We start from the raw sequence: 26,186 nt of genomic DNA, 5'->3' as shown, positions 1-26,186 counted from the left end.
CCCAAGTACTTTTGTATATGCATGAACCATTCCCTTCACAGTTTGATCCATCTATCCATGAAAATATATATATCATACAACCACCTATATATCTAGCTATCTGCTATCACTAAACTCTATTATTTAATTGATATTATAATATGAGTTAATTTCATAAATTGTGATAGGGAAGGCAAATCTTTCATTTATATTATAAAGACCTCTGTCTTTCTTTGTCAATGGTTGTGGAAGTTAAAGAAATCATAGAATGAAGTTGGTTAAATTTGGGCATGCGCAAATGTGAGTATATGCCTTTTTGTGAATGTTACTATTAAGTGATTGTAATTCTAGCAAGTAGAAAGATGTATGCTTATCATCTTTCAATACTGAGATGAATACTGCTTGCTAGTTTATATATTTGGATCAAATTTCCTCTGATTTCTTGCAATATCATGTTTGACCGCTTGTGCTTTGATGTGTAAATTTTTTGTGAATATTTTTTGTTGTTTGGTTGCTTAAGGTAGTCTTATCTTTATTACTTTCGATAGAAAAATGGATCATGATAAAAGAAAGGCTACATGGGATGCTTATACCACAAAATTTTTTATCAATGCTTGTGTTGACCAAATATTGAAAAAAGAACAATAAGGCACATCATTCACAAAGCCTGGGTAGAATAACATTGTAAAGATATTTAATAAAAGGATGGGAAATCTTATGACAAGAAACAGCTAAAGAATAGATTTGATATGTTAAAGAAAGATTGAAAATTATGGGAATCATTAATGTCCAAAGAGAGTGGCATAGGGTATGATGCAACCACAAATACTGTGTTGGCCTTTGATGAGTGGTGGCAGCGAAAATTACTAGTAACTATTTGTGTTTCTTAAGTTTTAATTTGAAATATTAGTTCAGACATAGCTTGATTGTGGCTAATTCTATAATATAGGTCAACCCAAATTTCAAAAAGTTTAGACATTAGGGCTTGATGTTTGCATCCGACTTAATGAAAATATTTAAGGATGTTTTGGCTTCGAGGATTAGATGCATGCACCATCAACCTCACAGCTTGAGCCGACACCTACACCACCCATGACATAGATGATGATGATGATCATGTTTATAGAGTCATGGTAGACCAAAGAGGAAGGGTTAGGGGACAGCGAAGACAAAAATTTTGGTGTTAGGCCAACAACCAATCCCGGACTAACAGATCACTTGGCTGGTTGTAACTTAAACAGCCCCACAACAAGTAAACCAAGTAGCTTAGGAAGCTATGGAAAGAAGAAGAGGGGTGAAACTTCTGATAGGAACAAGAATAAAAAAGTTGCTCCCTCTCGACAAATTGCTAATAGCCTTAGTGTTATAGCATCTGTTTTTGAGTAGCAAGTAGCAATATTGAACGACAATTCCCATTCCATAAACAAGGTTTTGACACACCTGGCTGATCTTGAGGAGCCCAATGATGACAATCAACTATATTATGCATATGCTAAAATGCTTACCAAGTTGAAGTGGGCTAGGGATGCTTATATATCATTTATGAATGATAAACGCAAGTTGTTGAGGTGGTTGATATCGGCAGCGCAAGATCTAGACATACGCAAGGAACCCGCAGTTTGGGACTTGATCAATTCATCTTTGCTATTGTACTTTTTTAACAAGGACTAATGTTGTATATTGTAGGAACTTAATTACTGAATATGTTCTAGGAACTTAAGTAAAGAATATGTAATATGAATATAATAATTTCGATTTATAATTTATGTGTTTTGTTTCTTTGTTTATAGTATGGAAATATATTTATATGCTCCTTACAATGCTTATATTTTCTTCTCACTCTAATCACAAGAAACATCATACAACGGCCAATTGGAATGATGAGTCACCGTGGAATGAAAATACATTAGTCAATTAGAATAATGATTCATGGTGGAATGAAGGAGATCAAAATGATCATTCTACATGGTTGTCCCTTATAAATAATGAATTAACACTGTATGAAGCAATAGGTGCATTGGCGGGTCATTATTATCAAATATACACGTGCAGATAGCCCTATAGAACTAGTGAGCAGACAGAGAATTTATGGGTGCAAGGCATTTTGGCGACTCTAAATGATCACTGGTGTCATGAAATATTCAGAGTAAATAAACATGTTTTCAACCGCTTATGTGCTAAATTGGTTGAACATGGCTATACAAGTCTAAATACGTAGGCATTGAAGAAATAGTCACTATGTTTTTAAACACAGTTGCACATGGACAATGCAATGGGATGATCTAAAAACGATTTCAACATTCAGGGGAAACTGTAAGTAGGCAGTTTCACAATGCATTACAAGCTTCCCTAAATCCATCAAGGGAAATTATTCGACCTAGAGATCTTATATTTCGTGAATAACATAGAAAGATTATGCAAGATTCAGGGTATTATCCATTTTTTAAAGATGCAATAGGAGCAATTGATGGTACACTTATACAATGTGTGGTCTCAGTTGCAAAGTGAGACAAATTCATTGGTAGAAACAGAATTCCAACACAAAATGGTATGGCTGTATGTGACTAGGATATGTGTTTCACTTTTACAAGATGGGAGGGATCTGCACATGATACTCGTCTATTTGATATCGCTATTAGAGCTCTATCTCTCAATTTCCATCATCCACCTCCAAGTACATATATATAACCTTCAATTAAGCTAGTTTTAATTATTTTATATTTTATTTATTTCACAACATCACCATAGTTTCATGTATCGTTAGGGAAATATTAATTGGTTGATGCAGGATCACCAAATGGATATCTTGATTCATACATATCCGACCGCTACCACCTCCAAGACTTCCGTCGACAAGTAGGGTTTCGAAATAGTAATAAAGCCTTCAATTATCATCATTTCAATCTGAGGTGCACAATAGAAAGAACATTTGGGGTTTAGAAGAATAAATTTCAAATCTTGCGAAATATGCATAGTTACAACTTCCAAACACAAGTGTATTTGGTTTGTGCAACAATGACCATTCATAACCTTATCAAGAGACATTCTAGATCTGACAACTATTTCCGAGAAGCTGAAAATGATACTATAATTGGGGAAGATGATCACACTGAAGCTAGTCAAGCATAATCTTCAAATGTAACATCACAATCTTCATCACATATGAATTGCGTTCATGACACAATTAGGGACCAGATTGTCCATAACTTATCAATTAATTAATTATGTAATATTATTTTGTTTAACTTTGTTACAATACCATGAATTTTAATTTTAATTTATTTTATCCATTCAAATTATGTTTCAGTTTATATTTGTAATAATTTTTTATGATATATCTAATGTTTTAAAATATATTTTAGTTATGAAATTTCATTTCTTCATATTTAAATAATTTAGTTTATTGTATTATGTAAATTCATTTTTTTAATAATTTATCATTATTTTATAACACTCATACTAATTTGGGTAATTGTACAAATCAAACTTACTAATTTAAATTTATTGTATTATGTAAAATTCATTTTTTTAATTATTTTTCATTATCTAATAAAACTCATACTTAGTTTGGTAATTATACAAACTAAACTTACTTTTATTCAATCATAATCTAAACAACTTTTTATCCAATCTAACTTTTATAAATTAACTTTTACAAAATTCAATCCAAACACAATTCACATCATCTAATTTAAAATTTATCCAACTTCACTTATTCAAAAATCAAATTGACAATAAGCTACTTTTCTGATCGCTAATCCAAACGGACCTATTATTGAACCCTGTACCCTCACGATAGGTGAAAAAAAATATTATTGACTTACTCCAATTATAAATGGCATTATTTTTTTATGAATCAATTTATTTTAGTTGTAAATTCTTGTATTTTATTTGTGGTTATAAATTTTCTAGTCTTTACAATTCAGAGTATATCAATTATAATTATGATGAAGCGAAAATAATAACCATTAACCCAACAATAAACAACTTTGCAGAACTACATGACACTCTGGAAAAGCGTTGCTCATGCGAGGTGGTTTGAGTTCTTGGCATAAGTGAGTGCATATTATAAATTAACAAAACGAAAACAAGAACTTAAGTCAAGTTTGTTGTATCTATTATATAAAATTCTCCAATCACATATGATCACGTGTCCTTTTTTATTTCATATGGATTTTCTAATTAAATGCTAATATTTTAAAAAGTAGAACTTATAATTACATGTAATTAGAAAACTAAACATGATAGATGTAACAAACTTGATGTAAGTATTGTCCTTGACAAAACTAAAAAAAGGTCCTTTTATATTATAAAAAAGTTGTTTTGGGCCTTTCCCAAATCTACCTTTATACACGTGTCCCATTATTTTGTTGGCAGAATATATATATATATATATATATATATATATAACCCATTCTTTACACTCAATTACATATTTCACAAATCAACAAAGTTGAATCTAGCAAAAACAGTTAGCCTTTCACAACGTGATGAATCAAGTTCAAATCCCTATTGAGAGAGGTGTTCATATTTAATATATGACAGTACCTCTAATAAGATTGTCTTCAATAAAAAGATACATGTGCTTACACAAAAGATTTCATATTTCAAAAAATTGGAGGTACACATAAAATATCGGCCAAACACCTTTTAACAAAACAATTTTCCACTCATGAAGCGAAGAATTTGATCCACTAGGGCAAAATAAGTCTGAGTATCATGTAAAATAAATTTAAAATATTCAATGATTCACCAACGGGAGTTGGTCCAAGTGGTAAGCGGTTTGGTATCGTTTAAGTGAGGTCTCGAGTTTGAGCCTCAGCGTATGCAGAAATTCCCGTTGGGAGATTCACCCATCATAGCCAGGTGCACGATGCAGGTCGGATCCAGATGTAGTTGGAGCAAAGCTCCGGTAAACTGGGTGGGCAATCCAAAAAAAAATTCAATGATTCAATCTATGAATAAAACAAACATTTTACAATTAAAGTTACATTATTCAAACATTATTCGTTAATTATTTTCATTAAAATTTGGATGAAAGATGTCACATGATGCCTTTTTTAGCCAACAACTCTATGGTACTTTATCTTCCAAGTTTCTAAATGGAGTTCTGATAGTAATGAGCTTGTCATGGTCACTATATAAACACTGATTAAATGATTGTTTAATGGTACCTGGGCTTCTTCTATTCCTCTTTCGTTTCATCTATATGGACATATTTTCACCCATCCCCTTATCTTCAATTAAATGAGAAGAGGGGGAAAAAGAGCATGGAGATACACTGAAAAAACACACGGCCGAATTGTTGTCTTGGGTTTTAAGGTGCCTAAGCCCATTAACTGGTGTGGTTTTAAATTGATTTGAGACCCCAAACGATTTTACCACTAGGATATTTGATAAAAATACTTAAGTAAGGTGTTAGATACTAGGAAGTCATCCGCTTCAGTTAGATTATCCGCCTATAGCTCTCCAATTTTATAGGATTTAGATTCTTTCTCCTTTTCTTTTCAAAAACCTTTTTCCGCCCTTAGATCAAAATAATAGATGCTGTAGATGTAATATTTTATAAAACTATTATTAAAATATTTTATGAATTATTTTTTTTGTACTATCCACATAAATCGTCCAGATTAAGGTTTAATAATTTAAATTTATTTATCTATCTTTTAATAATATTTTATAAGATATTACATCTGAACTTTTTTTCTTTTTTAAGATCTAAAAGCCTTACCCCTTAGTCTTCTAAAAGCCTATTAAGAGCTTCCCTAGCGTCATCTTCATCCAGTAGTAATTGATCCTGGTGCCGCCTAGCCCACTTGAGAAAAGCCTCTTAACCTCTTCCAATGAGTCTTCACGCCCCCAAACCACCAAACCTCCAAACCCCCTTATGGAAGCCTAGAGATTACCCTCATCGAACTAGGCCTCCAAATAGACCTTGAATTTCCATCGGCCTTTCTTCATTGTAATGGATCAAGGGAATGTTTAGGCATCTTGGAGGACCTAGCAACCACCCATATAGGATTTGGCTAACCAACTTGGACGCCAGCTTTTTTTTTTTTCCCATCAATACTGGAAGTCCAAACATTACAATAAGGTTTAACAAAACCTAGTTTTATCGCCCAACCTTCCCCTCACTCGTAGAAAGTGGTTGATCTATGATAAAACAATTGCTCTTTATGAAATGAGAGTTTGGCTAAATGATCAGGTGTAGGGATATGTTCCCTAGTAGCATGTACCGGGATAACAGTCCAATTCCTATGAAATAATAATCTGGTATCATCAATAATATTTTTAAATAGGTCATTTTCATCATAGCCTCTACAAAATAGAGACATAGCCTCTACACAGTCAGTATATATCACTATCTTCCTATAGCCTCTGCTCCAATAGAGTTGCAATCCATGAATCATGCCAATAAACTCTACAACAATTGGCCATATGAAGATAAGCTTATAGCTGAAACCCCCCATCCATTGGCCATGATTGTTCCAAGCAACACCACCACAACTACTTCTACCATTTGGTAAGACTGGTTCCATCCACTTCCAATTTGATAAAGTCATGTTGAAGTTGGTTGGTGTAATCTTTTCCGCAATAAGTGTTGGAATAGAAGTTGTAGTTAGTCATTAAGTCTCTATCTTGATAAGCACGAAATAAGCTGTCGTGCGCATTGACCACATTACCAGCTACTCTAGGATCAAAAAGTTCATTACACCGAGAAACTCAGATATTTCAACATATATAGCCAAAGAGGACCAACCATTGAATTTTGTTGTGTATACACAGTTGCCTCTATAGTTAGGTTCTATTTGACCCAATTCAACCCTACAGGGTGACGACTTGTATGCCACCTTTACATTATACCATCTTGGCTCATATCATGCTAGAACCATAGTTTAAAATTATATGGTACACTACCAACAAGTTGGGTGTAATAAAAGGGATTAGTCCACCTAATGTAATAAACCAAAGATTTGAATCTCTATTAGGAGAGGTATCCATATTTAGTACCTGACAATGTTTTAAATAAAATTGCCTACAATAAGAAAATACATGTGCTTAACCCAAAAAAATCATATGGTACACCCTCCATTTCAAAATATAAACATCAAATTTCTAAAGAGGCCTGATTTTTATAAGATGCAATTTGAATTTGTCTGATAATTTAATGCATTTTTTTATTTTAACTTCTAATTAGTTTTATATCTCTCTCATTTTTTCACTTATTCTTTGTAATCTCTTTTTACACTTATTCTCTCTCGCTTACCTTCTTTGGAAATTTTTACATATTTATTGTTTTTAACCAATGTTAATCAACTTTTTGAGCTGCATAATTTAGATATTTGATACTTATATTTTAAATGGGAGGGAGTATTACAATTGCCCACTAATTCTAAGCTAAGTGAAAAAAAGATTAATTGAATGCTACGAGAAAGAATCGACGCACTTTCTTTGATCTAGAGACAATTGAGGAAATGACACCGGTACAATATACTGGTTGACTATTATCATTCTAGGGCATAAAACAACTTTTTTAAAAAAAAATTATTAGTGGATTGCCAACTAATTGACTAATTTGGATTATAAACCTGATGGTGAAAATTTGGCTACAGATCACGTGTGTTTGGTTTTTTGCTAGAAACCAGCAAAACTATTAAACCATGTGTTCTGGTAGAAGCAGCATTTAGGTTTCTTATAACAAAATGTGGTCTTGATCATTTCCAACGGTGATTGAAATGGCTTAGGATATGCAAAAGTTTGCTAGAACATATAGTAAACTAAGTGCAGAAATTTATATTTTGACGAGGATTCCTTGAAGAAGTTATCAATTTCATTAGAACTTAATACTACCTATGATAAGACCTAGTTAGCTAATTTAGAAAGATTAAAAAAAATTATTAAATTACTTAATTATAACATAATCTCTCTAAAATACTTACGTAGATCATTAGATTATATATAAATTTATAAATAAGACAAATTAGTTTAAAGAAAAAATGATAAATATAAATAGCTTAAAATAATTTAGTACATTTTTTAATTTCTCTAAATTAGTTAATTAGGTTTTATTTTAAGAATCGGTCCATCGGAAGTAGTGTGTGTGTATATATATAGTTAACAATCTTAAACTGGGAGCAAGTCAACAATAGGCAGAATTTTTGGGTATTTTAAAAGGCCTTAAATTTATGTTAGGATGAAAAGTTCTCCCAAGTCAACATTTACTGCAATTCTTTTGAAGCTATCAATCTTATCAATTCTATCAAAAGAATATTTAGGAATCTTATCACGTCGTATTAGCTTGTCTCTCTTGATCGCACTTTCAAAAAAAGCAAATAAATGTAAGCAGTATTAGCTTGTTCATCAAGTAAACCATGATAGTCTAGATATTAAAATTCTTAACAGTCCACATTAAAGCATAGGGATCCTTTTTTTTTTTTTAACTTTCTTTTTTACATACTTCCTCTGATTTACACTATAAGCTACTTTAACTAATTTAACTCATTAAATATGTCTCAAATTAAAATTTTTTTCCAACTTTACTCGTAAATAATATTGTGAAGAAGAGAGAAAAATATTAGGAGTCACATTTAGGGTCTACTTGATGAGGAAAGTGAAAGGGAGAGGAAGAAAAATTTTAATAAGTTAAATTTAAAAATTTTAAAAAGTGGAGTTAAAAACTTTTCATTAATTTTTCTTACTATTTATCTTACATTTTATCTTGATCAAAATTTCATAACCCCGTTTTTTCAATTTTTTAAATTGAACTCGTTAAAATATTTTCTCTCCTCCCCTCTCCTTTCCTCCAATTCCCTCATATCAAACATAGAGTTAAGCATTAATTGTAGGGACAAAATTAACACATAAATGTTAGTTACTCTCCAAATGACTTATATTGTGGATTAGAGAATTTTTGCAAAAGTGACTTACATTGTGGTCTACAGGGAGTATTTCCATTTTCTCTTGAACAATTTTGATCCATGTTATTTTTTGAAAAAAGGTTTAAAGGGTTTTGACTAGAAACTATCAATTCCCTCGCCCAAAGGAAGGATGTCTATAATTCAAACTATAAATTTGAATATTCTGTAGTCAAGATTGATTGTGTATAACATAACCAAGTAGAGAAATATAGAAAATTAAGAGGAGAATGAAGTAAGGGAGAAAAGTGAATCGACTCGGGTCTGCCTCTATCCATAATTTTATATCTATTATATATTGTTGTATCCATACCTCTTTAATTGCGTAACATACAGGGATGGAAACAGGTCAGACTGTGTCGGGTCTCACCCATAATAGGCTAGGTTTGTGGTAAGGCCTGTTGGCCTAAGCCTAGCTTGCAACCTGTGAAATGGTTTTTTTTTTTTTTGGCTTAAGCCTGATCTGGCTTGTAGCTTGTTAAAAAACCTATATTTTTAACAAATTTTAAACATATATAAATCAATTTAAAATTACAATAACTCAATCCAAATTATCCAAAATACAAACAAAAAATATGAAATAATTAGGAATAGGAATAGCTGAATGGCAACAGCTTAATTGACCTAGGTTAAATTTTAGCACTTATAAATTTACAATTTTAACCCCCAAAAAAAATAACAGGCCCAAGCCCCTGACAGGTCTAATAGGTTTATTATCAGGCTTGAGCTTAACTTGGTAAGATAAATAGGTCTTTTTACAAACCTAAGGCTGCTCTTATATTTAAATAGCCAGGTTATTTACAGGCTAGACCATAGGTTGCCGACAGGCTGCCTAACCTATTTCTACTTCTATAACATATAGTTAAATAATAGTCACAGAAAATTAATCGATAAAAAGATTCCTTCCTAATTAAATTACTACATGCATACCTAGAAAGTCAGAGACATCGGTGTTGGCGTGTTTGGGCAGAGAATTGGAATGCTACTTGGACCGTTTAAATGGCTATTCAAACTCAAATTATTATATTATTTTAAAAAAAATGTCTATGTACGAACACGGAATTGGGATCATATATATAAATATATATGTGTGTGTATCATTGCCACTTCCAACACTTAAATAAAGAAGTTGATAAATTAAGGGAGGGGATCAGGACGGAGAATAAAACACAAAGTTGGAATATTAATTAATATTTGTGTTTATGCTAGCTTGCACAGTCGGCTCTATACGTATACATATATATAACATTAATTCTACCATCTCATTTATATTTTAAACTTAATAATTACTACATTTTATTCTTAATATAAGAACTAGTTGGAAAGTGGGGTTTGATCATAGATATAAGACTTTAATTAATTTTATCTCCTAAATTTATGGTTTTTTTCTTTAAAATATTATTTTTTAATTGTTATCAATGGGTAGTTTCAAAGCACATGATCAGATATAGTAGTTTAAGAAAATCAACATATATTTGTTATAATTAACTAATTTAACTAATTTTTTAGTTCTTTCAACTAAATTAGTTATCTAGTTTATATATTAAGTAATGGAGTATCTCTCAAACATTATATTCGAGCAAGATTAGAAATTTAGCCAAAAGATTCCCACGTGGCGTGTTCTCATTTAACCTGCTTAGAGCAACATTAGAATATATTATGACAAGATATTCATGCTTCACTAATTGAATACATGATCATGGCCTTGGCTTGTCTAACATTTTATATACGTGTGTGTGCAAATGCCAAATTCTAATCAACATTGACTTGTCAAAGAACGGTTAATAGTGTTATATTTGAATTTCTTTTCAGAGTTTTAACTGTGATATGCTTTTGAAGAGTTTGCATTAAAAGAAGGTTATGAGAATTTGCCTTTAAATTTTTTTTTTTTCAAACGCACTAGTCATGATAAAGTGGAAGGTGATGCAATATCACCTTTGAAGAAATTAAACTAGACAGGAGAAATTCTAAATAAGTTTTGTGAAAATCACAAATGAGTGTCTTAAAAAAAAATTAATACCAATTAAGGTCCTTAAATTTATGATAAGGGACTAGTGTTTTTGAAAATTAAAATTACTTTAGTAATAAATTCACACTTTAAGAAAGAGATGAATTTACAGTAAAAAGAAGAAGAAGAAGGAGATGAATTTATTAGATAAAAGATTACTTTAGGAATAAATTTTGTATACAACTAAGACTCGCATTCATAACCATTTAGATAAATATCTGTAACTTATGTTTATTCAAAATGTTACATCTAAATATCACCAAATTCATCTTCTTAGGCTTAACTCCGATTCCCCATTGTACCAATGGCTGATGGAAGAAAGACAAGAAGGTGCCATACCCACCCCTCTATGAAGCTAATTTGATTGAGTGAATGCGTAATATACTTCTCCATTTATACAAATGTCTCTATATGTATGATAAAAATATACAAGTGGGGGAAAACAGACTTACAAGTTGGACAATATGCAATATCTATAGTACAATGTAATAATTGGTTTTTTCCCCCTATAAGTACTCGGCATCCTAACTAACCTCTCAAGGAATTATAAATCAGACTAATCCAGATCAAGTCATTGTGGGACTCATATGATTGGCGACTCTACATTGCTGCATTTTCAATAGATTGAACCCGTGACCTTTAGTTAAACTAGAACAACTCCTATGAGTTGATTTAAGTACTCAATGTTAGTAATATTCATTTTTTATCATCCATTGTAGTACAATGTTTTCTTTTATTTTTGACAATTCTAGCACAAATGTATACATTAATTATAATTCTAAAACTTGTGAGAATCTAATGGTTTATACGAATGGAAATAAATTATCATCACTTGCGAGAATCTTTTAAAAATAATCAAACAAATATAGAGTATAAATTAAATAGCACAATCTACGCCAAAATTATTAACATGTGAAAGATTATTCAATGTAAAAGGTAAACACCATAAGTTATCCAGATCAATGAAAACTAACTCCATTATGATCAAAATAAGATATAAGAGGGTCTTAACTAGGTTATAAGACGAATTAAATAATTCCCGCAGGAGGCAATGAGTAATAATCGTCTAACCATTGGAAATGACAAATAAGGTGGTCTGAACTCGTTACCAAGTGTTAATTTGACCCAACAGTCAATGTGCAAACACTAATTACTGAGACCCTTATGCGACTATGAGAAAATAGTATTTTCTCTCCTTTTCTCTCAATTGGCTACTCTTTCACCTTTAATAAAACCTCACATTCTTATCCTTATTGGACCCTCTCCACTTTAGCTAATGAAACATAAATATGCTTTAAATATTGGGCATTTTTTCACATAGGAAGGGAAGTTACACCCGAGTTTCTGGTTTCACCTTGAAACCGATCAGTCTAGTTTGATTTTCAAGAGAACAATAATTTTCACAAATTTTAAATCCAAATCAGCAGTATATAATTTAAAATTGTCAAAAATCTAGAAGATCCATCAACGAATCGCAATTGTGAGGCCAAATAATCTTGATGCAATTTCTTGTACAGTATTAAACAACAAATTGAGATTTACAATATAATATTGACTCTTTTGACTATGTCATCAGTGGCACTCAATTAGGTTATAAGCTGTAAGCATGAGAATTAAAGAACACCCCACCAATATTCTTACGTAATGATTGATACGTTATATATATGTTCTGGTTTTATAATTTAATGCAAGTCTTAATTCATAATGTCGGAGGGAAGACACTAAGAAACCAAAATCAAACATAGTCGTCCTTTTGCACGTATAATATGAAGCCCTAGTCATTTTCAGAACACGTACGTCCTTTATTTGTTTCAATCTCTCCTTGATATATATTTCTGGGTTGCTTCCTTAGTTCCATTCTTGCGTGCTAAGATCTGAGTTGTAATCCAATGTCCTATGCACTTTCTCAGCAATGAGCTTCAATTTTCATATATACGTAATTATTTAGAATAATTTTGCGGCCCCAGACGATGTACGTAGCATTCATTTGACTTAGTTAAATAAAATGTTGTTTCGATTTATATAATAATTGAGCACGAGTTTACTAAAAAATAATCATTTAGTATTTTTTGAAGACAGATGACTTTTTTTTTTTCTCATGGATAACGATGCTTGAATGATATTCAGCTCTCGTTGCATTGCCTTGTTTTAATTTATGCAGAGAAATATGTTTAATTATTTTGTACTCTTTCATCTGTCATTTAGATTTTTGATATTTTGATTAAAAAAATATTTTTATTTATATGTTGTTTCAAAATTTGAAGATCATTTAAATTATTTTTTTCCAATATTTATCTTCACTAGCTTTAGAAGTTCTAATGCAACATTAATTACTAAAATAAATTAAGAGTATGTTAGAAAATATACATTTACTAATCAAGGATTTTATAAAACTACTTTCAGGAAGACATTGAGGGAGTTCTCTGAATGCACATGTAGCCCTGTAGGAATATCCAACAAAGTAATCATTTTGCACGCTTTAAAAACCAATCATGTAGGTTTTCCATGAGGAGGATAGAAAAGGAATGTATTATTACTTGGCATGTTCCTTTTATTTTGAATTCAATTATTAATATTGGTCCATGATTGAGCTTTATATAATTATTTTGTCCCTTCTTAATCTATAAATATTTTTAATTTTTTAATTTTCAAAAATAATTTATTTCATATAAATATTTAAATATCGTTTTTTAAAGACTCAATTAAGGCATTTTAATGATGGTATTTTGAATCCTTCATTGCCTTCTTAGTATTGCTCCATGTATACTTCTCATGCCAAAAAAAGAGTCATAATTTCTTCCAACCTATACCAAACACATTTTTAACCTAAAATAATCATCTTTTTATGAGGATCTCTCTACTTAATTCTCCCTCCCTCTTCCCATCTTGAAAAATTACACTATTCTAACTCTCTCATTCTAAATACAAGTCAATTATTCTAATTAATTCAAATGTATTAATAAAACATTTAAAAATATTAAATTTGTCATAAAATTTAAGTAATTTTTAATATTATTATTTTTAATTACATTAAACTCTAACATCATATTAATTTCTATTTTCTCTTTCACCACCATAGGCATATGTGGAAAAAAACAATTTAATAGTCCTTAACTCCTTATTCCTTTAAATTAAACTACTACATATATACTCAATTGGATCTATTTATAGGGGGGGGGGAAGAAGAAGAAGATTTTGTTTCCTATTTACAGTCACATTATTAAATTTTTAACATGAATATACTCTTTTGGTGCTATTTATGTGGTAAATAGAGGTTCTTTTTGTTCCAATCATATCCTATATAAGTCAATCATTAAATTTTTAGCATGAATCTACTAACTTGTCTTTTGTTTATTATAGTGTACCATTTTGTTTCTATTTATAAATCACTTATGTTTTAAGCCCACAAACCAAGAAATACATTAAATTGATGATTTTTTTCTCACATTTTCTCTTATTAAATAAAGGGCATTAAAAATATATTTTATATTTTCTCTCACCTATTTATTTTATCTCTATGTATTTATTAAGTCAAAAGAGATAAAATTGAAAAAAAGCTCATTAACTATCTTATAAGTGACTTATATTTAAGAATAAACTTTTTACTTACATATGACTTGCATGTAAATAGGAACAAACTTCAGTATATACTGCCTCAAATCCTAATTATAAGACCTCATTTATGGAGTACAAACGAGTTCTTATAATTAGGACAGGAGGTATTTTTAAATAAGGGTCAAATTGAAAATTTTTATATTTTAAGACAAAGTTAATACAGTCTAAGATTTTTTTTTTAATTCCTGTGAAGTATGCTTAAAATACCCTATGAATAGGATCAGATGAGTACTGTTTTATTATTTATTTATTTATTTATTTATTATTGTCTATAGTGTTATCTTCTTAAAAAGTATATATGTTAAATGGAAATAAAATTAAAAAATTGTTAAATTTTAGACAAGGTTGATGAAATTTAAGGTTTTCCGGTTGATTCCAATAAGATATATTGAAAAGGAAGTTGCAAATAGGATAAAAGGAAAGTATAACACCTCATTAAAACAAATCAATGGTGCCTTCTAGAATATACGACCATATTATTATATATGTATGGGAGTGGAGTGAGTACTGAATACTTCGAAGAACAAAAAACAAATAAACACATGTATGTATTTGTATGTGTCAGAATATTTGTCCACGTATAGCTACGATTAGAATACTCCATTGATCATATTTATAAGACCGAGAATATTAAAAAATGAACAGGTCTGGTGATTGATACTTGTCTGCTGCCTACAGGCTGAAGTCGCCGCACAGTCGTCATACGATATCTCTTCGATCACATCTACCACGTTCATCAACTTCATTCATCATATTAACTCCAAATCTAAACCTGATCTTCTGTACCACATAGATATCATGCCCATCATCTCATATGTTCCTCTCATCATTGATTGTTTATCTTATCTTATTAATTACTCTCTCTTTATTATATGCTTCAAACAACTGATTATTTGCATATAAAAGAATTAGATAAAAATAGTTAAGAAGGATGAGTCAAAAGTATACATCTATTCCTATATATACATACATATATATATATATATGCTCTTATAATAAGTAGGCAAAAACAAAAGAAGATGTATAAAGATGTAATAAGAAAATACCCTCTGATAGAAGGTTTATGTTGGTTATCGTTAAATTTTTTGTGTGAATATATTATTTTGTCCTTTATTTATTGTGGTTATTTTTTTAAAAAGTGTATATATTAAATAGGAGTAAAATTTGAAAGTTATTATATTATAAAATAAAGTTAATACAATTTAAAGTTTTTTTTATATGCATAAAATATGTTAGAAGTACCCTCTAAAGAGGATTATAGGAGCATAGGGTAGAGGAGAGAAAAAGAAACGATTAAAGACAAAATTAAAAAGAAACTCATTAAATATTTAAATTAATTTGATTTAAATCTTATAAAATGAACTATGTCTCTAACTAAATTTAAAGCTTATAAATATGATATCAACGATAATTTATCATCCCTTTTGTAATTTTTCCTGTATCTCTAGATTTATTATCCTCAATCATTGACCTACCTAGTGAGGTAGTTGAAGATCTCCACAGCAACTCAATCTGGACAAATATCTTAAATTCCTAACTCCTAAATGTTGGTGCCCGTGTGTGTGTGTGTGTCTACACACACATATATTTTTTTTTGGCAAAATCACTTCTCCAAATACATCTCGTGCCAGATATTATATAGATACTTTTTGAAATTTACACTTACCTACCTTATCTTTATTTTGGCGTCTTCCAGAATCTCCATTGGAAGAATCCGGATCCAATATGGTCGGACGAGTAATGTAGAGCTTTTTCAGGGTTATGCCTTTTATTCATATGGACAATGCTCAATTTCAAGACCTTATTCAGAGGAAACATGCATGAACCAATTAATAACTGTCATATATACACACCCATTTATACATATAGCTACTCAGTCCGGCGTCAAAATGATAAATTTTCCATTTTACCCCTAAAAAATAATAAAATTGTTTTTAATATTATACTTTTATTATCTCTTATCTCTCTCCTATATTTAACAGGAGCAAAGGTAAAAAAATCACATTAATTATCTTAACAATATCTTATATTTTCAACCACAATTTTCTTTTAATCAATCTCTTGTATCATGGATAAGAGGCATTGAGGCAGTACGATTTTGATGATTTATATTATATTCAACCATTATTTAAAGTAGATGTTTTGTACAATGTCATGTGCTCATCTGTATTTAGAAAAATAGTAAAACAAATAAAAATGTGTGTAAAGTATACTATCTCTCTGCATGCTTAGCTGCTAACTTTGGAACGTCTATTGAAAACAAAAACATAAGATAGATGAGGTACAAATTTCACAATTTGACTACCCATGTGTTTTAAAGAATTGTGAAACTTTGCACAATTCAGTTTTTAGCTGAAAAATGGAGAATAAAAAATTGTAAAATTTCATACAATAACTTTTAGAAGTGGGCGAAAATTTTAGATGACTGAGTATGTAAAATTTATGTAATTTGTCGCACATGTTGATCACATAAATTGCAAATTGAGTGTATTAAAATTTAATAACAAAAATATTATTAAAATGATAATATTTTAATATTAGTCACCGGCGTTCGCGACGGTTGCTTACTGGAACATTGATTATCTTACATATGATTTAAATGTCAATTTTCCTAATAAAAAAATACTGATAAAATTGACTTTTTCCTTTGGTTTGAAAAGTAAATCTGAATTTTGGCAAAAATAAAAATGGGAATGTGCAAGTCACATACCCTAACTTTCGATAAATACAACAGTTGGTTAAGCTGTCACTTCAAAGATCCCATTTAATTTGGAGCCTTATTGTAATTTTTAATTTATTAGAAGTAATTTTATCTGTAAAATTTTAAAAATATACAAGAAACCAATCAATAAAATGAAAAAGTCAATAGACAAATTAATATTATTTAAAGAAACTATCAAATCATTTAATCTAATTACTTTTTCTTCATCATTGCCATGCATTAGGGTATGCTAGAATTGATTTAATGGAAATATAAATGAATATAATTGGGATTGATGTAAAAATATAATTGATGTCTTGGCTTAGCTTATAAATCATAAATCACTAATGAGCAACGTGAATTTCATGATTCGTATACAGTAATTACTAATTATTAATTGTATAGGCATAGGCAACAATTTTTTACCGTGACAATACTTTTTTGGGTTAATATGCTTTTTATTGCTCAAATTTGAACTTATTCTGATTTTAATTTTTCAAATTTTGAACTCAGTTTTAGTTCCTAGAATTTAGTTCTTCAAGTGTAACAGTATTAAAATTTACTGAAATAATGTTATAAAAAATGTTAGCAATTCTGACTCATCAAGTAGCATCTAGTTAGATCTTAAAGAAAGGAAAAGAAGGAACAGATTCTTAAATTACAGCTGTTTAGCCTCTTTTTTATTTCTTGCTGTTTATTTGAGGAATCATTTACTACGTCATGTTTTGAAAATTCATCCCTCTCTGTAAAAACATTCTCTGCGTTGCGTTTTGAAGACATGCATGTTCTTTTTTTTCCCCCTCTTATTATCTATAAAAGATCTAGCTAAGTGTCACCTAATAAGCCTAGATCACCATTTTAATGTAATTTATGACATATTTCAACAGATTTTGACATCTTTGCAGCTTAAGAAACTAATATTTTATGATGAACTAAATTTTATAAACTAAAATCACTGATTTAAAATTTGAAAATCCAAAATCAAAATGGACTCCAATTTCTTGGGACATAACCTCTTGTTACTGTGAGCCGAAACAATGTTGTAATATGCAAGCACACTGTAAATTTTTTGAAATCTAAAAGCCTTGCTGCCTTGCACATAACTTCTGTTGATTAGGTGCCGGAGCGCATATGTGGGTCCTAATTAAGATCTTCCAAAAGCTATCTTTTTGTTCAAAATCAGAATCTTAATCGATCCTGGGGCAGTGGGTATCTTTGTCAGATCGTGAACACTTAATACTACCTATTATGTGATGAAATTAATGACAATTAATTTGAGGGGTTTAATTGCTTTTACTTTTCAAGCAAAGCTTTTAATTAAGTTCCAATCGTATGTATGAAAAAAATTCTTCTGGGTAGATGCCTTCTCACTTATGTGGTCTCACTCTCACCCAGCTAGATAAAATTAATTTGGGCTTAATATGGAAAACCAGCATGAAGATTTTAATGCACGATTAGGTTTGATGAATTAAGGGAATTTTAGGGTTTAGTGGGTAATTATAATGAGGATTTGATTAGTCATAAGTTCAGAAGTTGAAATATTGGCGCATCTCAACCAACCGCCCTCCCGATTATAAACAATGGCAAGTACCATATTTATTAGTTATAAACCTTCTACACACCATCAAGACTAAATGAATTAATGGAAAATCTTTTCTGTATTTTTCGTGTGGATATGATAGAAAGCTTACCTGTACAGTTGTCAATCACCACATATAAATTAACTATATTATAATTAATATTTCAACACAAGGCACGAACTGGACCCAATATCTTCCTTACGTACACTACAGAATCAATCATTGATATATTTATTTATTTTTCTTTAGCAGAGAGCCAGAGACGAGTTGAAGAAGACTCTTCTCTGCCTAAACCCTCCTATAAATATACCTCGGGTTGCAGCTAAATTTCTCATTCAACACAGTTCAGCTCTCTCTACCTAACACGCTAATTCCCCTTACTTTCTGTCTCTGTCTCTTTCTCTCTCTCTCTCTCTCCCCCAAGCTTTCTGCAAATTGCATATTATGGGGATCGAGACACATCAATGTGATGTTGAGCTTTCAAATATCGCCATTTCTGATGCTCATGGGGAAGACTCTCCATATTTTGCAGGGTGGAAAGCTTATGACGAGAACCCCTATGACGAACTCACTAACCCCTCTGGTGTTATACAAATGGGTTTAGCTGAGAATCAAGTAAGTATATAGAGCTTCATTAAAAGAAGACACATAACTTCAATATCAGTAATATATACGTGTATATGTCTGATATTTATTATTGCGTTTCAAACAGGTTTCTTTTGATATGTTGGAGAAGTACCTGGAGTCCCAGCGGGAGAAAGGAATTACAGTTTCAGGGTTTAGAGAGAATGCTTTGTTTCAAGACTATCATGGCCTTCAATCTTTCAGAACTGCAATGGCTAGTTTCATGGAAGAAATACGAGGAGGCAGAGCCAAATTCGACCCTCGCAGAATTGTCCTCACTGCAGGCGCCACTGCTGCCAATGAGCTCTTAACCTTCATCCTCGCTAACCCAGGAGACGCTCTTCTTGTTCCCACCCCCTACTATCCTGGGTGAGCACCACATCTTAACTCAAAACTTTAAGATTCAAGTTAGATTCAAGTAGTGTGTAAAGTACGAATGAATCGTACTAATTAGTACTTTTGTTTACAGATTCGATAGGGACTTGAGGTGGAGAACTGGGGTGAAGATAGTTCCAATTCATTGTGATAGCTCAAACAATTTCCAGATTACTCCTCAAGCATTAGAGGCTGCATATGAAGAAGCAAGGTCCATGAACACTAAAGTGAGAGCTGTTCTAATCACAAACCCATCAAACCCATTAGGTGCAGCAATTCAACGAGAAGTTCTAGAACATCTTTTGGACTTCGTGAGTCGTAAGAACATCCACCTGGTCTCCGACGAAATCTACTCCGGCTCCGTCTTCTCTTCCTCGGAGTTCGTAAGCGTAGCAGAAATCCTGGAATCTCGAGGATACAAAAACGCAGAAAGAGTTCATGTCGTTTATAGTCTCTCCAAAGACCTCGGCCTTCCTGGCTTCAGAGTCGGAACCATTTATTCTTACAACGACAAGGTCGTGACGACTGCAAGAAGGATGTCCAGCTTCACACTTATATCTTCTCAGACACAGCAAATGTTGGCTTCCATTTTATCCGACAAGAAGTTCACGAAGAACTACATTAAAACCAACAGGGACAGACTCAGAAAGAGGTACGAAATGATCATCGAAGGTCTGAGAAGTTCTGGGATTGAGTGTTTGAAAGGAAACGCAGGGTTGTTTTGTTGGATGGATCTGAGTCCGATGTTGCAGAAACCTACGAAACAAGCCGAGTTAGAACTCTGGAATTCAATTGTGCATGAAGTGAAGCTGAATATATCACCTGGTTCGTCCTGCCATTGTTCTGAACCGGGTTGGTTCAGAGTTTGTTTCGCAAATATGAGCGAGCAAACGTTGGAAGTGGCACTGAAGAGAATACGTAGCTTCATGGATCAAAGAGAGAAACCTAGCTCGCAGAGGATATAGAGAGAAACCCCAATAAGTATACAATTTGTTTTAAATTATTATATATTTTTTCAAATGGTTCTTGCCATTTTGGTGAATAAATACTTAAATGGGTGTGACCATAAGATTCAACATCCTTTAAGGAAATAGGAAGAAGATGCTGTGAAGTAGATTCTGTGTTCAAGAGTTGGGCTGTTTGCTTGCTTGGAATATAGGGCAAGTTTATTACTAGAAATTCCCTGTTGTATTATAATTAATACTCCTCTGGTCCTAAATGTAAGACCCTTATAAATGTAAGACTCTTATACACACTAGTATAAGGGTCTTACATTGAGGACCGGAGGAGTAACTAGCTAGTTTAAATAATTTATGAATTGGAATATATTATTCTATATACGTTGGAATCAAAACAAATAAATGAAACAGCTTTCTTACTTGACTTGCATTCCGCAGTGGATGTCAGTGTCACGGTCTTTTTCGTTCCATTTATGGATATTTGACTTCATTAAACCATAATTAATTAGATTTAGTATCATTAATTAGCTTTCTACGTGTGTTTGTTGAGCGCGCATGATGATACGTATTAAATTGGTCAACACGTGATACCTACTCGAAGATATAGCAATATTAGTGAAATAATCAAAGTCTTTGTTACTTACGGTCTTATATCAATACATACTCTACATAATTACTTCCTCATAGACACTTTCTAAGAGATATGGCTTATACTTGTTATAAATAATTTGATTTGATGGAGTATCATCAATTGAGTTTTTTAATATTACCCTGATTTAAAGTCATTAATCTTCTAATATAATCTCCTAATATCCACTAATGCTAAAATGGGTTGGTTTGGAGATCCATACTTTGCTTGTTATCTAAATTTATTTTAGCTTCATACCTCCCTTCGTTTCTTGCATTATTTTCTCACGTTATTACAGCGGGTTATCAATAACAATTCAATCCATTTAACTTTATACAGATCTAATATTTTTTATGGCTGAATAACCTAAATTTGTATGTATATATGCTCTCTCTCCATCTATATGTGCCTCATTGTTATTATTTTATTTTATATAAAAAGTCATATTTTTTAAAAATACAAAGCAAAAGAAGAATATTTTGGGGTGGAGAGAAATGAGAATTTCTTGGAATAAAAAGGGTCATGAATACAATCCATATATATATATATATATATATATATCTTTTTATTATTATTTTATTTTATAAAAGAAACGTTATATTTTTAAAAATACATAGAAAAGTATGAATTTTCAAGAAAAACACATCCTAATTGCTTCAATAAGAAGTGGTGAAGAATACAAATAGAATAACACATTCTAATTGAGTTAAATATGTAATACACCTTATAAAGATGTTTCATTTATTTCACATCTAATCATACGTAATTACACACCACCCTGTACGTCGTACAGGAAGAAGTTTTAGTTATAAGTAAAAATTTAATACAAATATGAAAAGTTTCTATTTAAATACGGGCGGAATCAAAATTTTATTTTATTTTTAGACAAATTAAAATTAATAATTTAACCCTGTAGATGGGAGGAGTATATTCTGCAATATCAGTCATTTCTAATTAATTCAGGTATGTCAATAAAAATAATTACAAGTATCAAATTTATCATAAAATTTAAGTGATTTTTCAATATTATTATTATTAGCTACATTTAAATGAGCTCTCCTTATTATAAAATAACTAAAAGCATTTTATAGAAAGTGTCTTGTAATAATAGGGACGGGGGGGTCCATTATTATCGGTGCACGTGTGTGTATGCAAGACGTGCAATCAGAACCATTTTTATATTAAAAAGGGATGAACTAAAACCAAACGGAATTGAGTTAAGCTTAACAGCCTATTTGGCATAGTGGTAAAAATCCCTTATTAGAACATTTCACGTAAGTTGGATAAAATTCTTCTTATTTACTTATCTCGTATTCTGTAAATCATGACTGAAAAACTACTTATAAACTGTTCCAAACAAGCATTAGGACATGTACTTAAAAGAACTACGGTAGAGATATTTTAATTTTAAATGCGTCTTAATTGTCGTCATTACTATACGTTATTAGAGAAAAGTTATTTTGGTTTTAATTATTATTTTGGTCTTAATTATTTATACATAATTATTAATATGTGTGTCCGACTGTATGTATGTATATGCTGGACAGCAAGATTCTTTTCCTTTTTTTAAATAAAAAGTGATTAACTAAAACCAAACGCAATTGAGTTAAACTTAAGACACGTAGATATATTAAATCAATAAATGTTAGCCACATGAATTTGTGAAATTTAATAAAAAAAAGAAGAAGTATATGTATTCATATAACTATACAGCTCATAACTCACTGGTTCTGTTTACTTGTTCAATGATTCCTCTGAATATTTAAGGATGTATATCATCGTTATTAATTGTTTTAATATTTAAATTAAGTCAGCATGATTGGCTTTGCGGGTCTTCAGTTGTGTTTGGGATGAGACAAAAATGTCTTTGCATGGGACTGGATATTACCTCTAATTTTTTAATTTTATAAATTTATTTTACTTAAAATTATACTCTTATTGTTAAAATTTTATGATTATGTTGTATTGTTGTTAACAAGTTTTTTCATATGGGCTAAATGATTTTTTTTAGTAGATATTATAAATTTATATGTTTTTTACCTTTCAAAACAAACTTTTGTCTGTCAATTTTTTATTATGGCCAATTTTTTGGACAATTTTTATATACTTTTATATAATTTTAATCATGAATTCTTATGCTCCAATTAAGTACACTTAGTTTTGAAATTAAAAAATATATATTTTTAAAAAAAGGCGCCCCCATTCTGTGTGTCCCCTTTTGAATGAGACGGGACATTATTGGGAGAGGGCAGGACATAGGATGAAAAGGTCATCCCATCTCATTCTATCCCAGTTATCAGGACTAAATTATCCCGATCTCATTCTGTCTCATGAAGAACCATATTTGAGAGTTGTCCCAATCTTGTCTTGACTGAAAATTCTGTGCTGTCTCATGAATACCCTTAATTGGCTTTGATAATATATAATCAATTTTCAACTAAATATATCCCATTTAACAAGTCGTACTTAGGGAGTATACACTGGTTTTTATCCCCTTAGATTTAATTTATCAATCAATTAAACTTCTCATAATTGCACATGTTTTATAAATAAAGATCGCATGACATCCAATCAAACGCAAATGTATTCTTTCGCCGAAAAATCATTTTTGAATACCATTCAAGTGTTTTGTTATACTACATTAGAAGAAATTAAACTCTTAGTTTCATTGAAAATGAAGGATAAGAATCGTAACTGAGATTGAAAAAATATGTTAAAAAAACATTTAGTATAAATAATTGTTTATTATTTGAGATTGGAAAAACTCATATATGTGATATTAGGAAATACCAGGGAGATGCGGTATTCCCCAATCCCATTTATATAGGATTGCCTAATCTCATTTAACAAGAAATTATTCATATTAAATACTCTTGAATAATTTTTCTCAATCCCAATTTAAATCTTTACCTCTCATTCTTAATGTTTTGTTCCAAATGGGACCTTAATGTGTTGCCCATATCTTACACCTACCTCATTATTATCATGTGAGCTAGTGGATGTTATCTCCCAAATAGCAAAAATTATAAATATAAATCAATATTATCAGGATAATACTATCTCATGTCCTAATTATAAAACATCATTTATAAACTATAAATAACGTCTTATAATTAGAATTGTAGACAGTATTAAATTACTAAATAACTGTATTATCATAAATTATGAACAATACTGTTCTCAAATTTTGTATAACATACGGGTGAACATCAAATTTTAGAAAGTACACACACAATAAAATATCATTCCAACAAAGAATGATCATCTATCAAAATGTTAATAGTGGCAAAACGTCCGGTCCCGAATGGGGTGGGATCCCTAAAAGGCTAAAACAAAGAAATGAGGTGTTTTGGACCCAAGTCAGCAGTTTATACTTCTCTCATCTTATTTATAAGGCACTTGCAGCATGTTTCATAAAAAAAAAATCTTAAACTTTATTAACTCTCATTTAAAATTTAATAACTTTTCAACTTTATTCCTATTTAATATACATTATACCTCATGTAAACAAAATTAACAAATAATAAATGAGGGGTAAAATTGTACATCCATACAAAAAATTTCTGTCAATACACTGTAAATAGGATTAAAAAATATCTTCTCTCTCTGCCCCATAAATAGGACCAGAGGAGTATCTTTTCTAAGATATAAATTTGTTGAAAATTTTTAGTCAAAAACAATGTTGTCCTGAAAAATATTTTGGATTTAATGTCGATATGAAAGGTTTAAAATAAAGCAATATAACCCTGCCTTGTTAAAAAATTGATATTAAAAATTGACGTCAACCGTTAACATTTGTAATGATAATGGGCAAAATTACTCCATTTTAACACTTTCAAAAAGTTATATTACCAGGCAAAATAGCGTCAACAAGAAAATGTCCAATAAAATTTCAAAAAGTTTTTGACTGAAAGTCAAAGTTATATTTCCGTGGATGGATAAAACGATCCTACAACAGACCCAGAAGTAAACTTAAGAAAAAAAGACTTTAAATTGAAGCTTTACTAATCTGTTTGGCTTTTCCTATTACATTGAGTTACTCAAGTTGTGTCAACTTTTTTGATATCCTTAGACTGCACATGCAAAAAAATTTGTTTCATTGTCTACTCATCCATTCAAATTTCAGGTGTGAAATTCACTGCTTTAAGTTTTTTCTAGCCACACTCCCTTTTTAAAATTGATGTTGTCTCAACGCTTCCCTCTGCTATTCCAACTTTAATTGTATTATTTTCTTCATTTTATAAAACTGATCATTTTATTTTTAAAAAAAAAGCTTCATTCGATTTCTTAAAAAAAGATAATAATCAATTCATTAAAATCAACAAGTAATTAAGTATAGTTAAAATTAGTTATGATTTATAAATATGTTGTAGATTTAATTTTCTTTTTTTTTTTTAATTAAGTGCTACATTCATAAACGTTTGATCTGCTATTTACTTAGTATTTAATAATACTAATCTAATATATGTCATAAATGAGAATATAAAAAATAATTCAATAAATATAGCCAATAAGGAGTTATTATTTCCTATATATAGGAAAAAATTGTCACAAAAGATTCTTTTAAAAAATGATGGGATCATATGAAGTATTTTTTGAAAACTAACCCTATTCCTTAGTTTGTAGATTGGAAAAAAAAAATTAGAGAAGAAACAAAATTGGGAGAAACAAATAGTACTCTCATAGCTCGGAATACAAGAGCTACTTTAACCCCACATTTTTGGTACAAGGAAAATGGAAATAAGAAAAAAGGAGAGGACTATGGAGAGGACATTTTAATAAGCTCGATTTAACAAATTAAA

General features: G+C 30.5%; 1 protein-coding gene across 1 annotated transcript; it reads left to right on the top strand.

The window, feature by feature from the left end:
* The first annotated feature begins 19,242 nt into the window (after window positions 1-19,242).
* Window positions 19,243-20,926, top strand: LOC114727715 (1-aminocyclopropane-1-carboxylate synthase 7-like). Its single transcript, XM_028914427.1, has 3 exons — window positions 19,243-19,413; window positions 19,511-19,791; window positions 19,892-20,926. The coding sequence occupies exons 1-3, from the start codon at window positions 19,243-19,245 to the stop codon at window positions 20,760-20,762; spliced, it is 1,323 nt and encodes a 440-aa protein (XP_028770260.1). The 3' UTR covers window positions 20,763-20,926.
* The last annotated feature ends 5,260 nt before the right edge of the window (window positions 20,927-26,186 follow it).

The sequence above is a fragment of the Neltuma alba genome, unplaced genomic scaffold (genome assembly GCF_004799145.2).
Source record: "Neltuma alba isolate B1F8T4 unplaced genomic scaffold, ASM479914v2 tig00012505_pilon, whole genome shotgun sequence".
Classification (NCBI taxonomy): domain Eukaryota; kingdom Viridiplantae; phylum Streptophyta; class Magnoliopsida; order Fabales; family Fabaceae; genus Neltuma; species Neltuma alba.
This window is presented reverse-complemented; position numbering and strand designations above follow the sequence as displayed.